Source organism: Lepisosteus platostomus, chromosome 2 (genome assembly GCF_059453375.1).
Source record: "Lepisosteus platostomus isolate fLepPlt1 chromosome 2, fLepPlt1.hap1, whole genome shotgun sequence".
Lineage (NCBI taxonomy): Eukaryota > Metazoa > Chordata > Actinopteri > Semionotiformes > Lepisosteidae > Lepisosteus > Lepisosteus platostomus.
Genome location: NC_142612.1, coordinates 4616699 through 4639926, shown reverse-complemented (window position 1 = coordinate 4639926; position 23228 = coordinate 4616699). Strand labels below are relative to the sequence as shown.

Sequence of the window (23228 nt, the reverse complement as noted above, 5' to 3'; positions counted from 1 at the left end):
GTATACATCTATAGCTTTAGATTTTGCAGCAATTAAGTGATTAATGAGCCAATTCCGAGCTGTGCTGCAGAGATTCTGTGTAAATAAAAAATGAGTAAGCAAACTACAGCACCCGCAATTCTTGATAGATGTTGGCTCCCGGTTTTTCTGGGAAACTGCAGTACAAAATGGGCTGATTAATATCACGTTCTCAAATGTGTTAATCTGATTATGATAGCCCAAGAGTGATCCTGTGCTCAGTATGGGAAGAACAACATTTGCTGAGGGAGTATATAACTATACAAAAGTGAGCATTAAGAGATGTAATCAAGAAATGATAATGGATATTTATCATTCAATTGACAAACATAAATTACATACTGTAGGTCCTTGGACGGTACTTAATATATTGATGACCATCACAGATACAGATTCTTTTATTTGTCAGGTACTGTAACAGAGAGTGGACAAGTGGACTGACCAGCCACACCTCAATAACAGTTTAAAGCCAATCCTGCCATAGGCTGCTTTACCACTGTAATAATTAATAATAATTCCTTTTACTTAATTAACACTTTTCTGGACACTCCACTCAAAGAGGAAATGGTGACTCCCCTCCACCACCACCAGTGTGCAGCCCCCACATGGACAATCAAGGGCAGCCATAGTGCACCAGTACACTCCCCATACACCAGCTATCAGTGTAGAGGAGAATAGCGTGATTAAGCCAATTTTTAGATGGGGATTATTAGGAGGCCATGATTGGTAAAGGCCAATGGGAAATTTCGTCAGGATGCTGGGCTAACAACTTTAATCTGGGATTTTTAATGATCACAGTGAGTGAGGACCTCAGTTTTATGTCTCCATGTAGGACGGCGCCTGTTTTACAGTATAGTGTCCCCGTCACTATACTGGGGCATTAGGACCCACACAGACTGCAGGGTGTAGCGCCCCCTGTTGGCCCCCCTACCACCTCTTCCAGCAGCAACCTTAACTTGCCTGGTGGTCTCCTATTGATTTACTGACCAGGCTCATCCCTGCTGAGCTTCAATGGGCTGCCAGTTGTGAGTTGCAGGGTGATATGGCTGCTGGCGATGTAAGTGGCTATATATGGCTGCAGGGAATTAAGTGTGCTCTGCAGCTGAAACACTGAAAGTTCATAGTGCCTTATTTACAGCATCAAAGTAACAGTCATTGGTGTGAGCAAATAGCCTGATCTAAAAACAGCCCAAATGCACAGACAATAGGGGCAGGGCAAGGGGCACTGATGAAGAGAGGGCAGCATCTCAGCTCATCTACAGATTTTGTTTGTCTCTAATGTTAAAAGGTTCAGCAGAAACACTCATAACACTTATCTAGAAAATGAATCCATTCACCTTATTTGACAAATTATTCATTACAGCCAGGTCTGTTTAGAATTCTGTTTCACCTGACATCCCCAGTCAATTCACGGTGAGTTCCCCTTAGCTGCACAAACTAAGTCAAACAGAAACAGACACAAACAGAATGACCATCTTCACCATAAACAATGGACTTCTTTGCAGAGGTGTGTTACAATCAATAATGCAATTAGTTAGTTGGTAATTTGTTACAGGAGCTTGACGCAAGGCACTATAAAGTTTTGAAAATCAATGCAGCGTCCAATAGTAAATAAAACATGCACTACTCCTTCCAGCAAAGAATTCTAATAAAACACTCACCTGCCAATAAAACAACGTGATCTGCAGTATCAGTCAGATACAGTCAGGGTTGACTCAAAAAACCATTTAGACAAATAATAAATATTTTCTGAAAATGTCTGTTTTTTTTTATCTAGGCCTTGGTAAATGACATCAACACAATCCAGCCTAGTCTGAATGGCATCAACGATGTGGGGCAGACCCTGAGAAAGGAAGCAGAGCCGGCATTCGCAAGCAAGTTGCAGAAAGAGATTTCGGACCTCAATATCCAGTGGGACAATGTCTGCAAACAGGTACAGAGGGAAAACCCCATCTTTATGAATGAAGGTGACGTTGAGCTACTATACAAAGCAGTGGGTAGCTGTATTCTGTTGCCTGACAAGCCTGCTTCTTCTAAAGTGGGTGCATTTGGATTTTTGCCAGTTCTCTAATTTTGTCTTGATCCGAGCGGTTTTGCTACAATGTGTAAATCACATTAGGTGATACCACCCTAGATCACAAATTTGGTAAAGCAAATGTGTTCATTTTTTATAGCCCATAAAAGGCATTTATTGATAAGCATGTTCATTGTAGTAGAAATAGCAGTAGAAAATGTTCTTAAATGATAGTTTATGGATATGAGTAACATATTTCCATTTTTATAAGAAACACTGTACAGTATGTACAGTACATGTGTTGCAGGATAGTCCTTGGAGACACTGTAATAACAGCTGAGCTGCCACTAGAGGTGGCAAAGGGGCCCCTCTCACTTGTAAATAGGCTCACTAGGTGGCGATTCATAAATAGTTGAAGAAGGGTTTAGAAATCCCATGGGTCTAATTAGTAGTGTTTGGGGTATATAATGGGCTTCACTGTGTTGGTTTTCTTCAGTAGCCTGTGAGGGGGCTGCTTTGGAGCCTCTTTGTTGGAAATACTTGCATACTCTATTGTATTGCACAGTGTTGCCATGTGAGTTTTCATGTGTTCACATCCCTGGAGTCACCTTACTGAACTGTGTGATCTGTCTTACCATGCCCTTTAATATTCATTAACCTTTCCCTTATTCTAATTACACATTTTAAGTTTGGGACTACCTGGGTAATCCTGTCTGTTTTGGAAGACCATCATGATTGAATCCTCTTTTGTCTTTTAAAGGCATATGCAAAAAAATCTGCCCTGAAAGGCGGGCTGGACAAGACAGTGAGCTTGAGGAAGGACCTTTCGGAGATGCAGGAATGGATCACACAGGCTGAGGAGGACTTTCTGGAGAGGGACTTTGAGTACAAGACACCGGAAGAGCTTAAGAAGGCAGTTGAGGAGCTGAAGGTACTCAGCAGATTAAGACGTACAAAATCTCAACATGCTAGAAACCCCGATTTATGAGAAAGATTTTTTTACTGTCCTTTCTCTCATTTTGCTTTGTATTGTGTTGATCTTGATCATCTGTTTCTAAGCGCCCTTTCATATTTCAAACTAACAGATGAGATTTCAGCCCATTTACTGCCTGGACAAAGAAATATTGGGCTATCAAGTGAATGTCAGTCCATGTTAAAATGAAAAAAAAAAGAAACTTGCAGGTGCAGCTGCTTCTGTGCTTTTGGCGTGTACAGTAGGTCTATTCGTATTTTTTTTTAAAAAATAGGATAACTTGATGAGAAGTCAATGCAAACAAAACATTCCTCTGAACTGAAATATCAGAGAAAAAGAATATTGTATTGTAATATATACAGAATAAGAACATGTTGTAAATTTTGACATTATACACACTCCAGATATAGTGGTTTAAATGCTGTAGCTCAAAGAAAGCATTATTGTGGTCTCTGACTGCACAGTATGTCTCTGCCAACCTAGATGGCATTACATCGAATAAGGTGAAATCCTGTGACCATGGGAAGTCTTTTTTATTTTGTCAGGACCTTTGTGGAAATACAAGCACGTAATCAAGCCAGCATCTCTTCCTCATCTGCTTCGTACTCTATCAAGGGGAGACATAATGAGTTTCTTTTACCTGACAGGCAATCATTAACAGAGAAGCATGAAGATTTTAATTTTCTGAATGTTTTAAAGTGATGAAGGCAGGGTGTAGTGGTGGCAACTGCACTCATGCGGAACCTGGACTGCCTGCTGGTTGAATAGGGCTTGTTGTGGAGAGGAAGGATATTTCCATATGCTAAATATGCAGGTGGTCTGTCATAACAATGGAGATGTCGCTAATTCTGCTGCTAATTAGCTCTTACAACTCATCATCCGTCACCAGCTACAAGACCTTGTGAAGGCTGAAATGTGTATTTATGTTACAGTAACAATAGAAAATATTCTCTTCAGCTCCTGTATATTGTCAGATTTCTTAATCTCTGTGTCAGTGTCGCCCACAAATTTAGCAACATTGAGGGTGTCGTTTTTTAGACAAATACAATGGATCTATTACACTGTTTAATTAGGGATACAATGTAGATGGAAATACCAAAATAAACGCTGTACTACACTGAGCTCACATATAATGAAAGGACTCATGAAGAAGACAGTTCGGGACACGTTACGGTGTTCGTGTACAGTATGTGTGCCATCATTGCCTTTGTCGTTCTTTCAGAGGGCGAAAGAAGAGGTGCAGCAGAAGGAGGTGAAGGTGAAGCTGCTCACGGACTCTGTGAACAGCTTCATTGCCAAGGCGCCGCCTGCAGCTCACGAAGCTCTGAAGTCGGAACTGGAGGTCCTGACCTCCAACTACCAAAGACTCTGCAGCAGACTGAATGGGAAATGCAAAACTTTGGAGGTGATTCCTAAGCACATAGGGGGCATATGGGAGTGTGATAACCACATAACAGTTATAGACTCCCTATTTTCTACTTACTGTACATTCTATGACACGCAGACAATATTAACATGCATAGGGACTTATGCTCTGGTTTTATGCTATTGGTGTAAAAATGTATATTTCTAAATATATTAAGTATTTTTGCACCATCCATCGGATCATCCTTTGGATGAGACGTAAAACCGAGTTCCTGGCTTTCTGTGGTCATCAATTAAAAATTCCAGGGCATTTTTTCGAAAAGAGTAGGGGTGTTAGTTACCCCATTGTCCTGGTCAAATTTCCCCCTGGCCCTTACCAGTCATGGCCTCTTAATAATCCCCAACTCTGAACTGGCTTCATCACTCTGTTCTCCTCCCTAGTGAGAGCTGGTGTGTGGGGAGTGTACTGGCGCACTATGGTGGGGCTGCACACTGGTGGTGGTGGAGGGAAGTCCTCATTACCTGTAAAGCCCTTTGAGTGAAGTGTCCAGAATAACACTATATAAGTGTATGCAATTAATATTATTAAAGACATTAAGTTAATTCACTTGAAAAGTATCCATGTTGTATTGGTCAGATATCTGGGCTCACTCTAATGGGGTAGAGTAGCAAGTGGACATTTAAATCTGTTGCCTGGAAAGCTGCCCATGAGTCCATGTGCAATCAGTGACAAGGGGAGTGGATATAAAACCAATGAGCTGAGCAACACATGAAGCTGGGAAGACAGATGACTGCTATGGTGGTGAAAAAACAAGCAGAGCTTTTGAGAAATAGCTCACTGACAAAGAATGCTTAAAAATGGAGGTTAAAAGTCCGGAAACAGGCTGTGATATAATGAGAAACTGACATTTAGAACATTGTTCATTTTTCTTCCCTTAAGTTCCAGCCTTACCAATATTTTTGCATGCCTGAACAGATAACCCTCTATTTTTTTTTAAATGTAACAAATGAATTAGTGTTGACATACAGTACAGTATCAAATCATGCAGTCGGCATCCAGTTACTTTTTTTAAAGACAGCTGTACAATTGTGTTTAATGTAAGATTAAATCATTTTTTAATGATTAAATCATTTTTTTAATTTTACAATAAGAAAATGTTTTCCCAAATATTACTATTTGGGACATACAGTATGTTTCTATTAATGTTTATATTACTTTCAAAATATTTTGTAGTGTCACAACTACAGTGCTTTTATTGCAGTTGCAATAGATCTCAATGAACGATTGGAGCTCTATAGAGACTGTAGATTGCCTTTAAATTGCACACTCCAGAAATAGAATTAGATGGGCATTTTGCCCTTCCTTTGCTCCCAAGGTAAGGTTTTGAATACTTATTTTATTCCAAAAAATGCACTTCCAGAGAATGAAATGTGGTCATTAAGGCGATGTTTATTATTAATAAGAAATTCATATTTTTTGCGCAGCTTTCAAAAAGTGTTGTGCACATACAGTAAAGTAATCCTATGTTGTTCTGTTCTGACATAGATAATGTGCATAGTATACATTTTTTTATTATACTGATTTATTATTTGATATACAGTACATTATATGTACTGTAGCTGCAAGTACAGTATAAGTATTGGTATCTTCCATCTTTCAAGATGTCTATGGATTTGTAGAAATAATTACTGACATCCTGCGTCTCTAGTTTGTTAGATTGTTAAAAAACTTAACTATCAGTTGTTAGCAGACAATAAACTTGGCAGATATGTTATTATTATTGCACTTAGTAAATTAGTGAATATCATTCCTTGACATACTGTATAGAATGCAGGTGATTATTTGTACTCTCCCCAGTTCTGCTGATAGCCAAGAAGAATGAGAGTACAGTATATCAAATCAGTATGTCACCCCCACTTTTCAAGAGAAGGCATTGTATTTTTTTCATAGTATTTTCAAGATGCAAACAAGCTGGAAATCAGAAATCTGAATGGAATGGACCAACCAATACAAGCTTATCCCTCTTACAGTATATCATCTGTTGCTCGTACTGAGCTGTAGTTGTGTTATCACAAAAAATAAATAATGTATTGTAGAAACCCATAATTGAATTCGAACATTGGGCAGTGACAAATTAATGAGGTGCGTAGTGCCCTTTCTCGGGGGACAGACAATTTAGAGTAGGTAATTAACCTCCCAGCATGCCTTTGAAGTTAGTAGGAGGAAACCTGATTACCTGGTGGAAACCCTCTGAGAACATGAGGAGAATAGTCAGACTCCATAAAGACAGGTGCCTACTGTACAGTACGTTCAGAATTAGACCCAGTGCCCTAGAATTGTGAAACAACAATGCTGCCACACCATTTTTCTTCTGCACAGTATATTTACCGCAGTCTAGAAAGGAAATGTTTGGCATAAAGTCCTCAACTGGAAACTGAAGTGATGATGAGAAAAAGTATATAATTTGAAATGGAAGAAAAATACTGGATTAAACATACTTGGAATTTAGCATTCTTTGAAAGTTTGGACCCCAGGGAAATGTGTACAGTACAATCAATGTCTTAAAATAATGAAAGGAAGAAAAACACAGATATTCTCAGGAACATACAGATTTTTACACCCCAGAAATAAAATATAGATTACGAAATTACTGTACATTCAAGGCTCTACTTTTACACAAGCCTTGGTTGGATTTGTGCCTTACATGAGCGTTGAGGTTTGGTCCAAAGGGTATAACCAAAGACTGCAGAATCATTGTACTGATCCATTCCCATCCTCGCTTCTCTAACTGAAAGTGCCCTTGGGGATGCCTGATGCAGATGCGATAATAAACGTGCGTGGAAATTAATGACCTTAAGCACTTATGGGGGCTTAAAGGTCCTAAACCTGCTTTTTTTAAAGTGTGTTGCATTTATCAATCCATGATGGATCTTGACTCTGGAGTGTGTGAGAATTATGTACTTTTGTGGCACATCCTTCCATGAATACTCATCATATAGGATAACTGTGTGAGAAGGCTTTGGGGAACAGTCTATTTTTAAACCAAATCTACATGTGTTTTTCTTTTTCTTTGAGTGGGTTTCACTCTTCCTTCCTTCACTGTTGACTGCGGGGGTATGTACAGTATGGTGAGTTAAATAAAGGGGTTTGGGTTTAATAGGCTGTCAATATGTTTTAAGTTCTGCGCCCAGAGCTTCCCACATGGCTTTCACAAGGCACCTGACCGAGAGTGTGTGTTGTTTCTCTGCAGGAGGTGTGGGCCTGCTGGTGTGAGCTGCTGTCTTACCTGGAGGCAGAGAACAGGTGGCTGGACGAGCTGGAGCTGAAGCTCAGGACCACAGAGAACATTCAGGGGGGTGCGGAGGAGATCTCCGAGGCACTGGATGTGAGTCCTGCAGAACCAGCAATTGAGCTGTAGCAGAACTGCATATAAGCCATCGCAGCAGAAAAAAATCAAGTCAAATGCAGTCCTTTTCTGTCTCAGACCTATTTGTCAGTTCTCCTCTAAGCCAGTCTTTGTGGGCTTTACAGGGCACATGAATTACTTAAAGCTGTTGCTGTAATTATGCAGATGTACAGTATTGCAAAAAAGACAAATCCAGTAGCGTCAGGTTATTGCATTACCCTTTTATACATAAAAGAAGAAGATAGGTATCTGTCTGTGAATCACTAATGAATCATGGTTTTTTTAATCTGTACATTTATGTTATTGAACCAAAGAATCCTTGTACACGTTCAGGTGATGACTAGTTACTAAGTCGAGTCCTCAGGGCAGCATCGAATGCAGAAGCTTATTCTAGGTTTAAATGCCTTTTGTATTGCATAAAAGATGCACCTGATCACCTCTGTACCTCTTCAAGATGATGTAATCAAGCCATCTCGAGTGACACATTTGTAGATAGAGCCACTGATAAAGGCAGGGCATGACAGTGTTTAAGAGCTCCTTGACTTTTCTCTCCCAAGTCCTTGGAGAGCAGTCTTCGGCACCCAGAAGACAACCGCAATCAGATCCGTGAGCTGGCCCAAACTCTGACAGATGGCAGGGTTCTGGATGAGCTCATCAATGAGAAGCTGGAAACGTTTAACACTCGGTGCGAGGAACTACTACAGCAGGTGAGTCTGTCTGACTATTCATTTCAAAATCTTAGCATATTGACAACTCCTTATATCAATAGGTGCTTCGGTTTTTTGTTCTTAACTCTAGTAGTGTTTGGGTTAAGTATGTGTTTGATGTTTCAATCACCTTTGCTTATCATTTTCAAGAATTGTTCCCGAACGTAATGATCCAGGTTCTGAATAACATTAATATTAAGAATAACTCAATAACCTAGGCATCCTTCATGTATCTTTGTGTCTTTTGATTGTTTTGGGGTTGTTCTTCAACCCGTAGAGTTTGGGTGCTGACTTTTTACTTAAATTGTGGGTGGGGGTTGTTACTGTACTGTATATATACTGTATAAAGGAACATTTGCTAGATGGAACATATGTTTTTAACAGTCTTGAGGAGTTTTAATTACTGTATGAAGTATGCAAATTAAAGCTTGCAACACAGTTCTTGCAACATGTTTTTTAAATGCATTCTCCATTTTCTAAAAGTTACTTTGTTATTGAGGTTTAAAATGAGAAAAAAATAAATTTCAAATTTCAGTTAAAGCGTGTGAATTGAAAATGTACTGATGTTAATTGGAATTGGAAGAAAAAACTGAAATAGATTTTAAATTGAAGCTAAAAGTTTCTAAAGTCATTAACTCCCCAGGTTATGTACAGTACCTTACATGGGTCCCATGATCACATTTTTGAGTTACATGTAACTTATCTTACTTAAAGAGCAAATAATGTGGTAAGATCCTTCCACAGATGAATAGTGTGGAGTCAGAGTAAGTAGCTCTGTTTAACACTTCAGTCTCGTTTTGCTTTCACTCACATATGGAAACTTCTGCGTACCATCTCACGCTTTTCCACTGAGAATTGTCAAGTACTCTTATTGCAATCATAAGAGTCAGCACCAAAGTGATTTGAATAATTGTATTATTTGCCTTGTGTTTCATTTGGTGTTTAATTAGGGAACAATGCAGTTCAGGCGGAATGAAACGTACACTGTTTATAAATTTGTTTAAAGGTAATTCGCACTCTCTCAAATGCCTAATTTATTTGCTGTACTGCATATTAACATGTTTATGCTATATTGGATGTTTAATTATTTTAATTAAAGGGTTTTAAAATGTTTTTTTTTTCATTCATCGATATATATGCCATTTCTCTCACCCCACATGCAAATGAGAAAGTTCCCACACTGTTCCTGATGGGCTGCTACAGTAGCTGCTGCTACCCTTTCTCTCTTGCTCCCTATCCCCCTCCATGTTCAGCGCACACACCTGTTAACCATTAAAGGACAATTAACCCTGGTGAGCCTGCAATTCTTCTCTCCTGTCCCTCCTTCCCCACTCACTGACAGAGCCAGGGAAAATAATGGAGGAGCGCTGCAATATCACGAATGGTAATTCTCTACATGTGTTCAGGCCGTGGCTGAATGAAGGTCACTTCCGGCTTGTGTAAAATTGAGCTATGGAACAGAATCCTAATGTAACCCGGGAACTGTATACTGTATATGAAGCCATTCCTTCTTTGAGAAGACATTGGTCTTCCAGAAGAAATGACTACAATTTGTCATTTTTATATACAGTGCCTCTCAAAAGTCCTCAGACCCTTGCAGAGTTTTCCTGTTTTGTTGTTTTAAAGCTTGCAGTCAGGACACTCCGAGGCAGCAATTGCCATTTAAATTCACCACCTACTCCGCACGTCCGCCCATCCACTCTCTAACCACTTCATCCAATACAGTACGTGGGCAGGGGGGAGCTGGAGACAAGGCACACAATGGAGCACGGAGGATGGAGCGTCAGCCCATCGCAGGGCACACACAGACCCAGACACACGCACACTCACAACAGGGCCAGTTGTCATAGAAGCCAAGCCAATTAACCTTCCAGTATCTCTCTGGACTGAGGGGGGATACTGGAGCACCCAGTGAAAACCCATACAAACAGGGGGAGAAGATACAAACTCCATGCAGACAGCACCACAGGTCAGGAACTGAGCTCGGGGCCCCAGCGCTGGATCACCACCGTGACACCATGCCACCCGCTACACCGCACATTTAAAGCAAAAAAACAGAAAATACGGAAGAAAAATCATAGGAATGTCAGCATGATTAAGTTTTCAAAGCCTTTGCTGTGCCAAATTGACATTAAATTAGGTGCACAAAATTACCTTAACAAGCTACAGTACACAGTTAGTTGAGTGACCTCTGTCTGCGTGCACAAGTTGTGATTCATGTGACTTCGAAATAAACACACCTGTCTGTGTGAGGTCCCTCTTGTCAGGCAGTGAATTTCAAGCAAAGATTCAACCATGAAGAACCAAGGAACTTTCAAAACCCTTCAGGGATGACGCTCTACAAAGGAACAGGAGATTCGTAATGGCGTTAACAAAATAAGGAAGTGAACAACAAGGCATGAACCCGTGGATCAGCGTTGAGGAACATTAGGTTGTAAGAGTTGAAGTAAGATGTGCAGTAGTTAAACATACTGTAAGGCCAAGGGCAGTGCTGTGGTCTCTTTTATAGACTATGGATACAGGGTGAATCACAACAAGTGCTGCAGAAAAACCCTTGAGGACAAAAGGACATCAAGCTTAGCTTCTAGTCCCTAAATCTCTTTACTGTGTCTGGGCGTTGGGGAGTCTGCAGCTTTTCAATGTGAACTGTACTAGGGAGTGTGCAGATTGAGCACGTCAAGGGCCAGTCCTGTAGAAAGAAATAGGAAATTATTTCTCCATGTATTTTTTACCATTGATAAGGGTAAAGAGGCTGTGAAGTTAACTGATGGCAAGCTTGTTTTTGGAAGTAAAGTAGTAACTGACAAAATCCTTTTATCTTTACAATTCCTTTTGAGTATTTTGTCTTTGAAACTACAGTAGAAGACATCCGTTAACAGGCAAATTCCCTTAGGGGCAATAAAGGTTAAGGTTAATTCAATTCAGCATAATTAAGGCCTTTATAAGAGGGTTACTGTGTTTTGCATCAGAAGACACCATTAAAATAACTGACATGCAGGTTTTTTGTGTATTATTTGTAAAAAAGTTCTGGTTGTCGCACATCTCCATGATTAAAACACATCAAACTGCAGTAGACTGCTCCATTGTGTGATAACTAAGAAATAATTTATGTATTTATACAAAGATTGTAACACCCTCAAAGTGATGAGAAATACTGCATATAAAGTATTTTCCTCTGTTTCTGTTCCATGCGTGCTATGACGTTTTACTGTACAGCATATCCCTTTAAACCTATTCTCTGTACTTATAAATGGAATGGTTTGTAATCACTCCCTTTTTATAACATTCAGTCTCTAAGTATTTTCTAAGCTTTAAAAATGCTTTTTTCACATTTTATTAAAATGATGTTACATACAGTTGCAGTGATTGTAGCTTAATATTAGCTGTTCTGTTTTTAACTCAGTAAAGTACAGTACCTTTCTCTGTCTGCTTTCCATACACTATACAGTACATGCACGCATAATTCTCTATGAAAACTCTTATTTATACAGGTGTACATTTTAAAAACTAAAAAGATTTTAAAAATCCATAGTATATCTATGTATAATGTCAATTTAATATTGAATGGTTTTCACAGTTCTAATGTAATCAAAGGACCTCATTGTTTTTTTCTCAAAGAAAAATCAGAATTGATGAGATCCTAAGATCAATAAGCTCCTAACAAGCAGATGAGCCAAATGGCTTCCTCTTGTATGCAGCCTTTCTTAAGTTCTTATAATAGAATGCAACAAAGGTAAGGTAAAACATTAACAGAAATATGGTAACTGAACATCGTTTACTGTTTTCACTTTATTGCCTGGCAGTGGTTATAAATAGCAGTATGGGGCATAACTTCTTCTGGAATGGATTAGCTTTCTGTGCTGCCCCTGTTCTTAGTGTAAGAAAGCTCCTCAACTACAGTGTGTAATGAGATCAGAGTACAATGGCTGTGAATAGCTGAATGGTGTTCCTGGTCATGGAGGGAGGTTGAAAGCCTTAATTAGAGTGGCAGTCAACACATACTGAGTGGACTGAGGGACGGGAACTGAGTGAGTGAGTGAGTGAGTGAGACGTCAATGCTTCCTGCTCAAGGAGAACAGCTTTTATGGGCAGAAAGCTCACGAGGACGTTATCTTACAAAAAGGTAGCATTCTGATTTTATGTCATTTAAATTTTGTTGTGCAGCTACAGTAGCATTAACGCTCCTAGAATTTCTCTTTTTAAAATTTTCAGAGGTCACATGTGCTGTTTATGCGAGGCTACCAGACAAGTGGGCTGCTGTACTTTGGCAGTGACTTTAATTGGGTATTTAGATTAAGAACTGTTTGTTTAATTGGGAACATTTTACTATGGGTTTAAATCATAGTGCAAAGACAAAAATGGTTGTGTTTTACTGTGCAATTAAGTTTAATATGCCATAAAATGTGTGCCAGAAGTATTTCTTCACATGGACAAAATTCCTCAGGAACAGTACATCTTCTTCCTGAATGAAATGTCTGAACCCTTAGTATGCAGTCTTTCCTTTTTTGGGTCATATCACTTTTGCTACAGTATGTCTTTTGACATGCACTTTATTCTAAATCTATTTAAATGGGATTTAAAATAATGATAATAGACCTTTTGTAGTATTCACATTCTACTGTTTGATTCTCTTTGAACTTTAGTAGCAATTGCCCATGCATAAAAATCTCTTTGAGAAATACTTAAAAGATGTACGGCAAGAATATTAAGAACAAATTAGTGAGATACAGTTTAACAAAAAAAATTTTACTAATTTTTAACAAGGTAAGCCTTTGAAGGCAGGAGATAACCAAATGGTGGATTGCTGTGATTCCTACTGGAACTTAAAATTCTCTTCCATTAATCAGTTAACAACCTGTTCCTCGTTTTCTTTTTAAGGCTGTTAGGAGGCAGCAGATGCTGGAGCAGAGTATCCAGTCAGCCCAGGAGACGGACAAAGCCCTTCGCTTGATTCAGGAATCTCTAGCAACCATAGACCGCCACCTCTCTGCCTATATATCCGATCACATTGATGCAGGTCAAATACCACAGGAAGCACAGGTAAAGAACAGTATATTATAAAAAGCTGAACGTGGAAAAATACTTTGACACAAAAGGCAAGTCATTTACTCTTTTGCAACCTGAGCTTGCAACACCTTAAAGTATTTCAACAACTCTTTACATCACATCCCAAACAAGTTCCATTGTTAATTTAAAGTAAGAAATGACAGTAATACAGAAGCAACAAAGTGTTAAACCTCTACTGTTTTTATTTTTTTCAGCAAACCATGGAGTATGTATTGAAGTCTGGTACTTTTATTACTAATAATGAGCACTTCCTGGCGTTTATAATGCCTTTTTTATCTTAAAAGATCCCACATTGCTCGACACACTATATACTGTAGGAGGGGACCCACTTCAGCCACCACTACAGCACTCGGGAGATGAGATGGAGAAGTGAGACTGCTTTGCCAGTTGAATTCCAGGCCACAAACTGTAAAGTGGAATTTCTAAAGGACGCTGGGATTAACACTCTTACTCTTATGAACTGTGCCAAGGATTTCATGGATACAACAGGGATTTTAGTCACCACGCAGTCTGGACCTCAGTAGAATGTTTAATCTCAAACTGAGCACTTCCTAAAACACAGTCTTAGTGGTCACCATACTGGGGTAGATTGTCAGGGCAGATTGTCACCTATTGGTTCATGAGAACCAATTATAACAGCAACCAGGTTTACCTCAGAGGTGTCTCATCCCAGTGCTCACCAATGGCAGTTCCAGCCTCGGTCAGTTTTTGAGATCAGGCTTAGAGATGGCTACCAATGAGTATCGCTGCTGAAGATCAAATCTGAGCAGTCTCTCACTTAGTGAGTTAAGAAAGCAGGTTCTGTAATTGGAAACGTAATGTGGCAAATACATTTTTCATTATATCATAAAGTGCTGTTAAATCAAAACCGTAATGCTGGAATTAGCTTACTTATAAATGTAAATATTATTCTTCTAGCTTACGTTTTACAATTAAATACATTCTGTGATTTATTGTTAAGGTACCTGAAATTCAGTCTGTAGCATTCAGAAGGCAAACAAAAAAAAATGTTGTATGTTGTACAGAAAAACACTGTATGTAAATGTTGCATAGATGTTACCTGCTTCATTTACTACAAATGACCAATCGCACAGTGATATCCATTTTAAAAGAATAATCAGGAGCAAAAAATAATTAATTACCAATCAAATCTTCAGCGAATAATGTGGGTTTCCTTCCTACTTTGATTTCTAAGGTAGAAGTAGTATTTTTTTCATGGGAGCCATACCCCATCTTGTGGTGGTCCACAGGAAATGCTTGATGCCGGGAACAAGGAGGAAGTTTTTACTCCCTCCTTTCTACATCATTACCTTTCCACCTGTCTGAGTTGTATGCACAGGTCTGGCTTCCAGGGAATTAGATATCATTGGTAGCTCTGATACTTTGAATGGCGAAAATAGAAACTCCTTGCCATTCACAGCAGCATTAAAAGATAAACTGGCTTAAAGTCAGCCTGTTATCCATAAGTAATAGGCTTAAGAGACATTAATCACTGTAAGTGCAAGAATGGCCACATTTGTACATGCAGAGCACAAATGCATATACACGAAACCAGTCCAAATTTCAGTACCATCACACGATGTTATACATTGCAACCAAGTCCTAATCACAGAAGGTAAAACTGCTTCAGTATGATACTATGTGGAATTCGTTTAATAAAATCCCCCAAAAGCAAAGCTACCAACCAGTCACCCGAGTTTCAGTATTAGATTGTCAATAAGCACTTAAAACAGTGTTCCGCTTAAAAATCTTGAAAAATGTGTACTGTTCCTGTAACTTTTCTGAAGAGCCTGCCATTAAATGTGAACTTTTCTGCTCAACACTCCAACCAGTAGAAACTATTTCCTTTGGAAATGACTATAGGTTGAGAGTTGCTTCTACTCAGAGGACTAAAAGCTAAAAACTACCAAACTCTTCTTTATGGAAGTGTTAAAGTATAATCTCTTTTCTGTGTTTTAATGAATTGACTGCAAAGAAAATCTGAGATGAACACGGGAAGAGTAGCCATACGGAAGAAGCTAATCCGGATCTTAACGTTCTGTGTATTGTCGAACACTATGCTTTGATTTTGCTTTTTTTTTTCCCTCCATAACGAGCTGTGGTTTTATGATCCATTTTATAAAGCAGACATTTGATCTGCTTTATTTTTATTTACACATCAGTAGCTTCCATAAAATAAATACTGCAGTTGTAATCAAGTGTTATTTTCACAGTTCATCTTATTACAGGATCATATTCCATTTTCATAATGTCAAATAACCAGACTTCGTGTTCTGGGAAAAAAATAGCCTGCTCTCAAAGATGATCTCATACCTCACAATTTATGCTTCATAGTTTTAATTTTTGTTTTAAATGTTCTCCAACACAAGTTAACTTTTACTTTTGTGGTGTGTAGACAGCACTTAAAACATGTTTTCCAAGTGCACAGATGTGTTTTGTGAATTGATACATCTGTGTTGAATTGCATTTTCTATCCATGGAGACCAAGTCTACTTTGTTCACATCTGTTAATGTTAAAAAATAACAAATTAGCAGCCGTTGTAGTAGTTTACATAAATCATCAACACTAATGTGCAAATTTCATGAGGAACTGCTCTGCCTTCTAGGGAATAGTTAGAATTTAGCATGAAGTATTATATGCGGAAAAAAACTTCAGCAAATGTAATGATTTAAACTTCCATCACTTTAAACCCAAGGAAAATCATAAGATTGCTGGTTTCGGAGCTGAATCTACTGCCAGTCTCAGTGGATGTTATGTAACATTTGCATAACAAATCAGTCAGTAAAACCTCTTATCCTTGTATAGAGAAATCCAGAAAGACATCTGCTGGTGCACAAGGTCTGATAGTATATCTTGAACAAGTAATACAATAAGAACATATATGTACAGTTTATATTGCGGATGCTGAAGGTTACTTATGGTCAGCATAAGGATGCTATTCTATACAGTATATACTGTACCGACAGCTTGTTCGGTGACTTGTAAAATTAAAAGTAGTCTATAACAAGCAGATTTGACAGCTGTGGATTAATGCACTGAGAGGCATCTTCAGGCATCACACATCCGGCTCTTTCTAAATTTAAATTCTGCCACTGGAGATCCCTGATATCTTTCCTGCAGCAGAGGCAGAGCATTAAACATCTGATAACTACTTAGCTTAGACTAACTATTTATTTGCTCTTACAATATCAAGGGGCTATGGAGTGGTGTTAATATGCTGTTGTGATGCCAAAGCATTGTAGAGTGGCAGAGACAGGGCTTTTGTAATTAGAAGCATGGCACACTCCAGTGAGTGCAGACTGCACACCTGGGACCTTCAGAGCTCACACCTTTCCCCTTCACAATATCTTCTTATCACACAGAAGCAGACCAGTGTGGTGACCCATTTATATCTCTCTTGTCTGGGAAAGGACTAGAGTGAATGTATTGTACACATTTTTTTTTCATGTATCTTTTGCTTTATTATTGTATCATCCCTAATGTGTGTGATAGGAAAAAAAAGAAAGGTTTTAATCTTTAAAAGGAGATAAGCCTAAGCCAAAAATAACAATAACTGTGTTAGGGGAGGAATGTATCACTGCAGAAAGATCCTTAACTGAAGCAAGGAATAGAACAGTTATTAAAAAAAAAAAACCTATAACCAACAGTAATGCATTTTATGCCACCAGAGATTTTTTATTCTTTTTAAAAAACCAGAACGTGTGTACTCCCAAAACTCATGTTTTTATAAAGCCACAGTAATTACAGAAGATGCCCAAGGGGGGTGAAAGGGTGACGCTTGGCAGGTATCTCCCTGAATAAATTATTAAGTGGTTTTGTGGTCAGTATTAAATCCTTTTCATCCAGAATGAGCTATGCTATTTTTTTTCTTTTCTCCTTTTCCCTTTATTTTAAAAGAAAATCCAGTCAGAGCTGAGCAGCCATGAAATCAGCCTTGATGAAATGAAGAAGAGGAACGAGGGGAAGGCTCTCTCGGAGCGAGTTCAGTCTCAGATCAACATGACGCAGGTGAGAAGTCTGGGCTGCGGTCTGGCTGAGGCCTGTCTTTCAGCAGCTTTCAGAGAAGAAACATGACACCTGAGCTTGGTGGGAGGAGGTGCTTCATGGGCAAGATAGCCAGTGGAAAGTTAAGGTTTTACCTTAAGCTCCTTAATAATCCTGTATGCAGAAATTCAGGTCATACCCTCTGTGTTAAGCAAGTTACTGTATGTTAAATAACTTGTTTTCATATGCAGGCATATTAGAACTGCATGATTTGAATGGGTTAGGGATGACTTTTCTAGGCAAATAGTGAAATAAATCTTCTTGGACATCTCAGTGGCTGGTATAACAACACTTTCTGTTCAGATTGCAGAATGAAGGTACCGTCTGTACAGTACCTTTGCTTTTCTAACTTTAATACTTGAACTTGTTTCAGTGCAGCTGCAAAGGGGATCTTTGGATAGCTACAGTATATTCGATTCCTGTGGTTTACCAAAAATTTAGCTGATGTGTTACATGTCACATGTATACCAAAAGCTGCAGATGTATTCTTTGTCTTAAGCAATAGCCATACAAACTTTTCTTTCAAAACAGCTTTTCTTTACATAATGTAATTTAAAATAAATACATATTGTATCACTTCTGATCAGGTAGTTTGCTCAAAGAAGTAACCAGAGATTTTCTGTTTGGTGTATTAAGGTGTTATGTCCACGTGTAATGCCTTCTGCTAAATAATGATTAATGAAAGTTATAAAAACTAGCTGTAAAAATGAAAATGTTTTTTAAGTGAAACATAAGGACTTATCCATTGTAACATCTGTTTTAAAGTAACAGAGAAACAGTGCTTTCATGATTTGGATGGGCACATGAGAAGCCTTTATGAGAAACCCATTACCAGGGTGCGATGCTATTCTACTAATTATACTAAAGGAAATGAGGGATGTTATTTATAGACCATTAACTCAATAGTCAGTGCAACAGAAGTGACACCCACCGACAGGAAACCACCTACTGTACTTAAAGGAGTCAAAATTCCTAAGCGAAAATAAGAATTTAAGAAATATGAGAATTCCACCTGTCTTTTCTTTTTCAGTAATTTCAGCATTTTCAGGAATTTTGTTGTAAAATTGCTAAAGTTCATCCAGGTGTTCCTCGTAGGAAACCAAAGTTGGTTTCCTCAACTGCCTGACTGAGACACCTGTTCCAGATACCTACTCTGTGTGCAAAGGAGGATTTCCTATTCTCCATCCTAAAATGTGCCTCTTAGTTTTCAGGTGTGAGTCTATGCCCTTAATTTGGCTACAGAATTTTAAGAAGTCTCCTGATTTCATCTTATCTACAGTAAAATCCCTTAGGGTTTTATATGCTTGGATGAAATCTCTTAATCTTGTTTGTTCTGGACTGATGTGATTTAGCTGTTTTACCCTGTCTGCATTTGACAATCTCCTGAGACCAGGAATCATTCTTTTTGCTCTTCTTTGACTTCTCTCTAAGGCTATAATAGATTTTTTTTGCAGTTTGATGACCAAAACTGAATACTATACAATATTCTAAATTGGATCTCACGAATGCATTGTTCAGTGTGAAAATAACTAACCCTGATTTCAATTCCACACATTATGTTATATAACCAAGCATCCTGATTGATTTTTTATTGCTTCCCCACATTGTTGTGATGAGGATGTAGAATGAATCCACATAAACATCTATAAACCATCTGCGTCTTAGAATCACTCATGCAATATCTGTAGTGCATGTTTCTACTTTCTGTAGGCATCTGTGGTAATGCATGCACTGTACTGTATGTGAACTGAGAACTTGATAATTCATAGAAATAAGGAAAGTACAGATATGGCATAAAAGCTCAAATTATGGTAATGATTAGAAAACATCTGGCACATGGCACTTAATGTTGACAAGTGCAGGCAGAAAAAAAACAAGTTTCAAACTGGATGGGAAACATTAAGCTTGTAGAAGTTACATTTAAAAAAGACTTAGAGTAGGTATTTAAAACGACATATCATTTACAGTACTTCTTCTAGACAATGTGGAGAAGCCATATAAATGCAAACAAAGTTATTATACTGTATATAGTTAAAAATATAGGCTTTAAATCAAGGTGTGTTATGTCAAAAGAATATAATGATCTAGAACAACCTCGTTTATAAGATTGGTCACTGTACAGTATTATAAAAGATATTGCTACTCTGGAATCAGTCCAGGGAAGAGTGAATAGGTGCATTCTCAGGCTTTAAAGAATGTCATACTCTCATAGGCTACAAGAACTGAATCTATTTGTTTTGAACATGGGAGACTATTAGGGGCCCTGATTTAATTCCTCAAATTGGATTTAATTCCAACAAAATTCGGCAGTGTCAATACTATGGACAAGTTGTTGAAGGTGGTGTCATGGCTTTCTGCTGGAATCTCTGCTTGCAACCAAACAGCTCGATGAGCCAATTGGCCTTCTCTCTTTACTAACCTCTCTGAGGACCTGAGGAGAACGGTGGTGGAAAAGGAGGCGTTGTTTCAAAATAATGGTGTAAAGACGAGTGTTTTTCCCATTGGCTCTTGGGAACAATGCTTAATCTATGGTGTAAACATTAAATTCAACGTGAATGAGTCAAATCCTTCAACAACCCCTGACACTCTATTCGTTTGAAATTTATCCTTTCACTTCACCATTTTCATTTCTCTAAAGAAGAGGTGCCTCCTTTCAAACGACGAGATTGTTTGCAGATTTATTTTTTTTCCTTTACAGTTTAATTAAGAGGGAGGAAGGACAGATGAAGACAGGTCTGCAGGGGAAGTCATTGCCTCCCTTCTATAAAAGGCTCATTAAGGAGACAGAGTTTTATTATTTTGTCAATAGGGGGATGGAACTCAATATCCAGTTGCTGCTTGAAAAGTAACCCATTTTTAATGGCTTTTAAAACAGCCCTGCCTGTTGGGAAGTTTTATTATTTTTAATTAACAGACGCACTGTTCCTGATGAGGGGGGTTTCTGGTGCACTCCTACTGTATGTGTCAGCTCTTTTTCTCTAGTACCAAGCTGCTTTCCCCCTCTCATCTGATTTGTGGTCTAGTTTAGCAAACTGCATTTAACAATGATTTATTCGCTGTTTTGATTGCCCTGTAAGCTCCCATCCTTTCTTCTGTTTGAGTCAGTTCCACAGCTATTTTTCCCTTTTTCGCTGCCACCTCAGAGAGGCAAACTATAGCACACCGCACACACTTTATTCTTTGTCTTTTTTTCTTTCAGCAACATGACTAAAACTAAAAAGTGACTCCTTTGTCACTTTGTCACAAAAACACATACTGTAAAATGTGTGTTTTACCTAATGTTTACCTCTATCTGTGTGGTCATTCCCAGACCTTTATTTTTTTTTTTGAACTGCTGACTCAGGTTGTTATTATATGAATTTGTACTAGTTGTTTACAGATATCCTTTGTGCACAGTGAGGCCAGCTAAAAGTGGACAAATGCCACATTTAAACGAAAACGCCTAACTCCTGTTTATTGTCATTTTCTTACATATTTCTGTGAATTACCGTCCCAACTCACCAAAGCTGCTCCTTTTTTCTGCTGTTTTTAATATGTTTAGATAAAAATTCAAAATGACTACAACAGAATTTTATATATATAGTTTGTTTACTTAACAATGACATTACCTTTGGCTTGCGTAAAATTGGCACTTGTGCGAGTGTGCGTGTGAGCCCTGTGATGGACAGGCTTCCTGTCCAGAGTGTATCCTGCCTTGTGCCCATTGCTTGCAATAGTTTAAGCAAATGTGGGAATACACAGAAAATGGATGGATATAATGACTACTATTAGCATATCAATATATTTAGGAAAATCTCCGAGCCCTTTTTTGAACTCATGTGCTTGTCTCTGTGCTATGTGCTTTCGTTTTTACAGAAGAAACTTCAAGAGGTCTCCACAAAGTTCCGCTTGTTTCAGAAGCCAGCCAATTTCGATCAGCGGTTTTTGGAGTGTAAGACGGTTCTGGATGAGGTGAAGTCACAGCTGCCGGTACTGGCGATGAGAAGTGTGGAGCAGGATGTGGTACAGTCACAGCTGGATCAGTGTATGGTAGGTGTAGCCTCTCTCTTCTTTTTCCATGTGCAGAACAAACATGTTTTAAAAATATTTTTGTAAAACACGATCATTACAAATAGGGTTAAGAAAAATGCAAAGGTTTACAATGTTACAAGAGTAACACATGAATACACAATTCTGAGAGCACCAAAATGTACAGTACTCATCAGCATGAGTTTTACTTTTGAGGAATGTTCACCTTAGTCATGCATTTTTTCACATTGACCCTTCCCAAAATACTCTCAAACTGCAAATTAAGAAATATTGAACTAAATGCCAGTTTTCTGGAAGTATTAAGATCTATTGGTAAAAAGTAATTTATTTGGTAATAATGGACTGTGTTAATGTTTATACCAGATGTGCAGTTGAAGAACAGTCCTCTCTTGAGTGTATTTTGTGAGCATCTAGAGATGAGCTACCGTAGGCAAAAAAAGTTATAGAAGGAATTTTCAAAGCTAATTTCTAGGTAGAGACTAGCATCCATAGTATTAAACAAATTCCACGTGTACTTCAAATCGTATCATACTTACAGTATGTCTTATCATAACACAGATATACAGTATGTAACCTGTAGTTCAGGCTATGGTTAGGATTAGGGTTTTGTTGTTAATACAGTAAACTCTTGGTGTAATGGGGGGAAAGGTTATCCATTACTGACAATCTGGAATTACATTTTTCCATCCCCAAAAACACTTTTTATATGGGAAAAAATAATGTATATATACAGTACAGTATGTACACTATATGCAGTATATGCTTTCTGGATTTTTAACTTATTTTTTAATAATTGCAATCAACACAATCAATGAAAATTCCCCCTGTGCATTTTGTACCATAAATTTTGTACAATCTCCTTTTTTCATTATTCTTAAATATACTGCATAAAATTTACGAAAGCATATGAAACATAAAAAGCACCCATCATAAGCATTTTGCATACACCTATGAATTTATTTTCATGCCCTTTAGGGCTATTTATAGGTATGTCATACAAAATTTTATGCATATCTATCTACTGTAATTTAAGTGGCTGTAAGTCTCTGTAAATTTGTCATGTTACATACACTCCATTATTCATACCACGATGCAATCGCTGTTCAGTACTTTAACAATATTTTACATTAAATGTATTTTACAACTCATTTATACTTTTATTTCTTCCATTTTTCCTAAACCAAGCCCATTTACTGGACTAAGACTGTCCATTATTGCAGGGAAAGCCTATTTTTTCTGATTTTACAGATAAAATTTCTATAAAAGAGATTTTTTCCCCTAAATCTGAAGTCCATTAAAGTGACATCTGTTAATCCGAGGGATTACTGTATTCAATTAACTGAGTTTGGCTATTATCACGTTTATGTCAGTTTTGAAACTTCATAAATATACGTGACGTCTGAAGTGTTTATAAATGCAATTTACGGTACATCAATTTCCCTACGGGATTAATAAAGTATTATCTATCTAACTACATCATAAAAAAAAAAGTTTAAAAAAAGCTTGAGTAACTCAGTAGAATATTTAGTTACCTTGTGTTTTAGTCCCAGAAGTACTGCAAACTAATTTAAAAAATCTGTTATGATTTATTGTTTCAGTGTAC

General features: G+C 38.0%; 1 protein-coding gene across 13 annotated transcripts in view; it reads left to right on the top strand.

Annotated features, from left to right (window-relative positions):
- dmd (dystrophin) overlaps positions 1 to 23228 on the top strand; it is a 728682-nt gene that overhangs the window by 304405 nt on the left and 401049 nt on the right. For all 13 annotated transcript variants that reach the window (XM_088646795.1, XM_088646880.1, XM_088646889.1 and 10 more), the window contains 8 exons: positions 1796 to 1951; positions 2793 to 2963; positions 4228 to 4410; positions 7622 to 7756; positions 8335 to 8484; positions 13363 to 13524; positions 17450 to 17560; positions 21452 to 21625. In XM_088646795.1, coding sequence (XP_088502921.1) covers positions 1796 to 1951; positions 2793 to 2963; positions 4228 to 4410; positions 7622 to 7756; positions 8335 to 8484; positions 13363 to 13524; positions 17450 to 17560; positions 21452 to 21625 — 1242 coding nt within the window. The remainder of the gene's footprint in view (positions 1 to 1795; positions 1952 to 2792; positions 2964 to 4227; positions 4411 to 7621; positions 7757 to 8334; positions 8485 to 13362; positions 13525 to 17449; positions 17561 to 21451; positions 21626 to 23228) is intronic.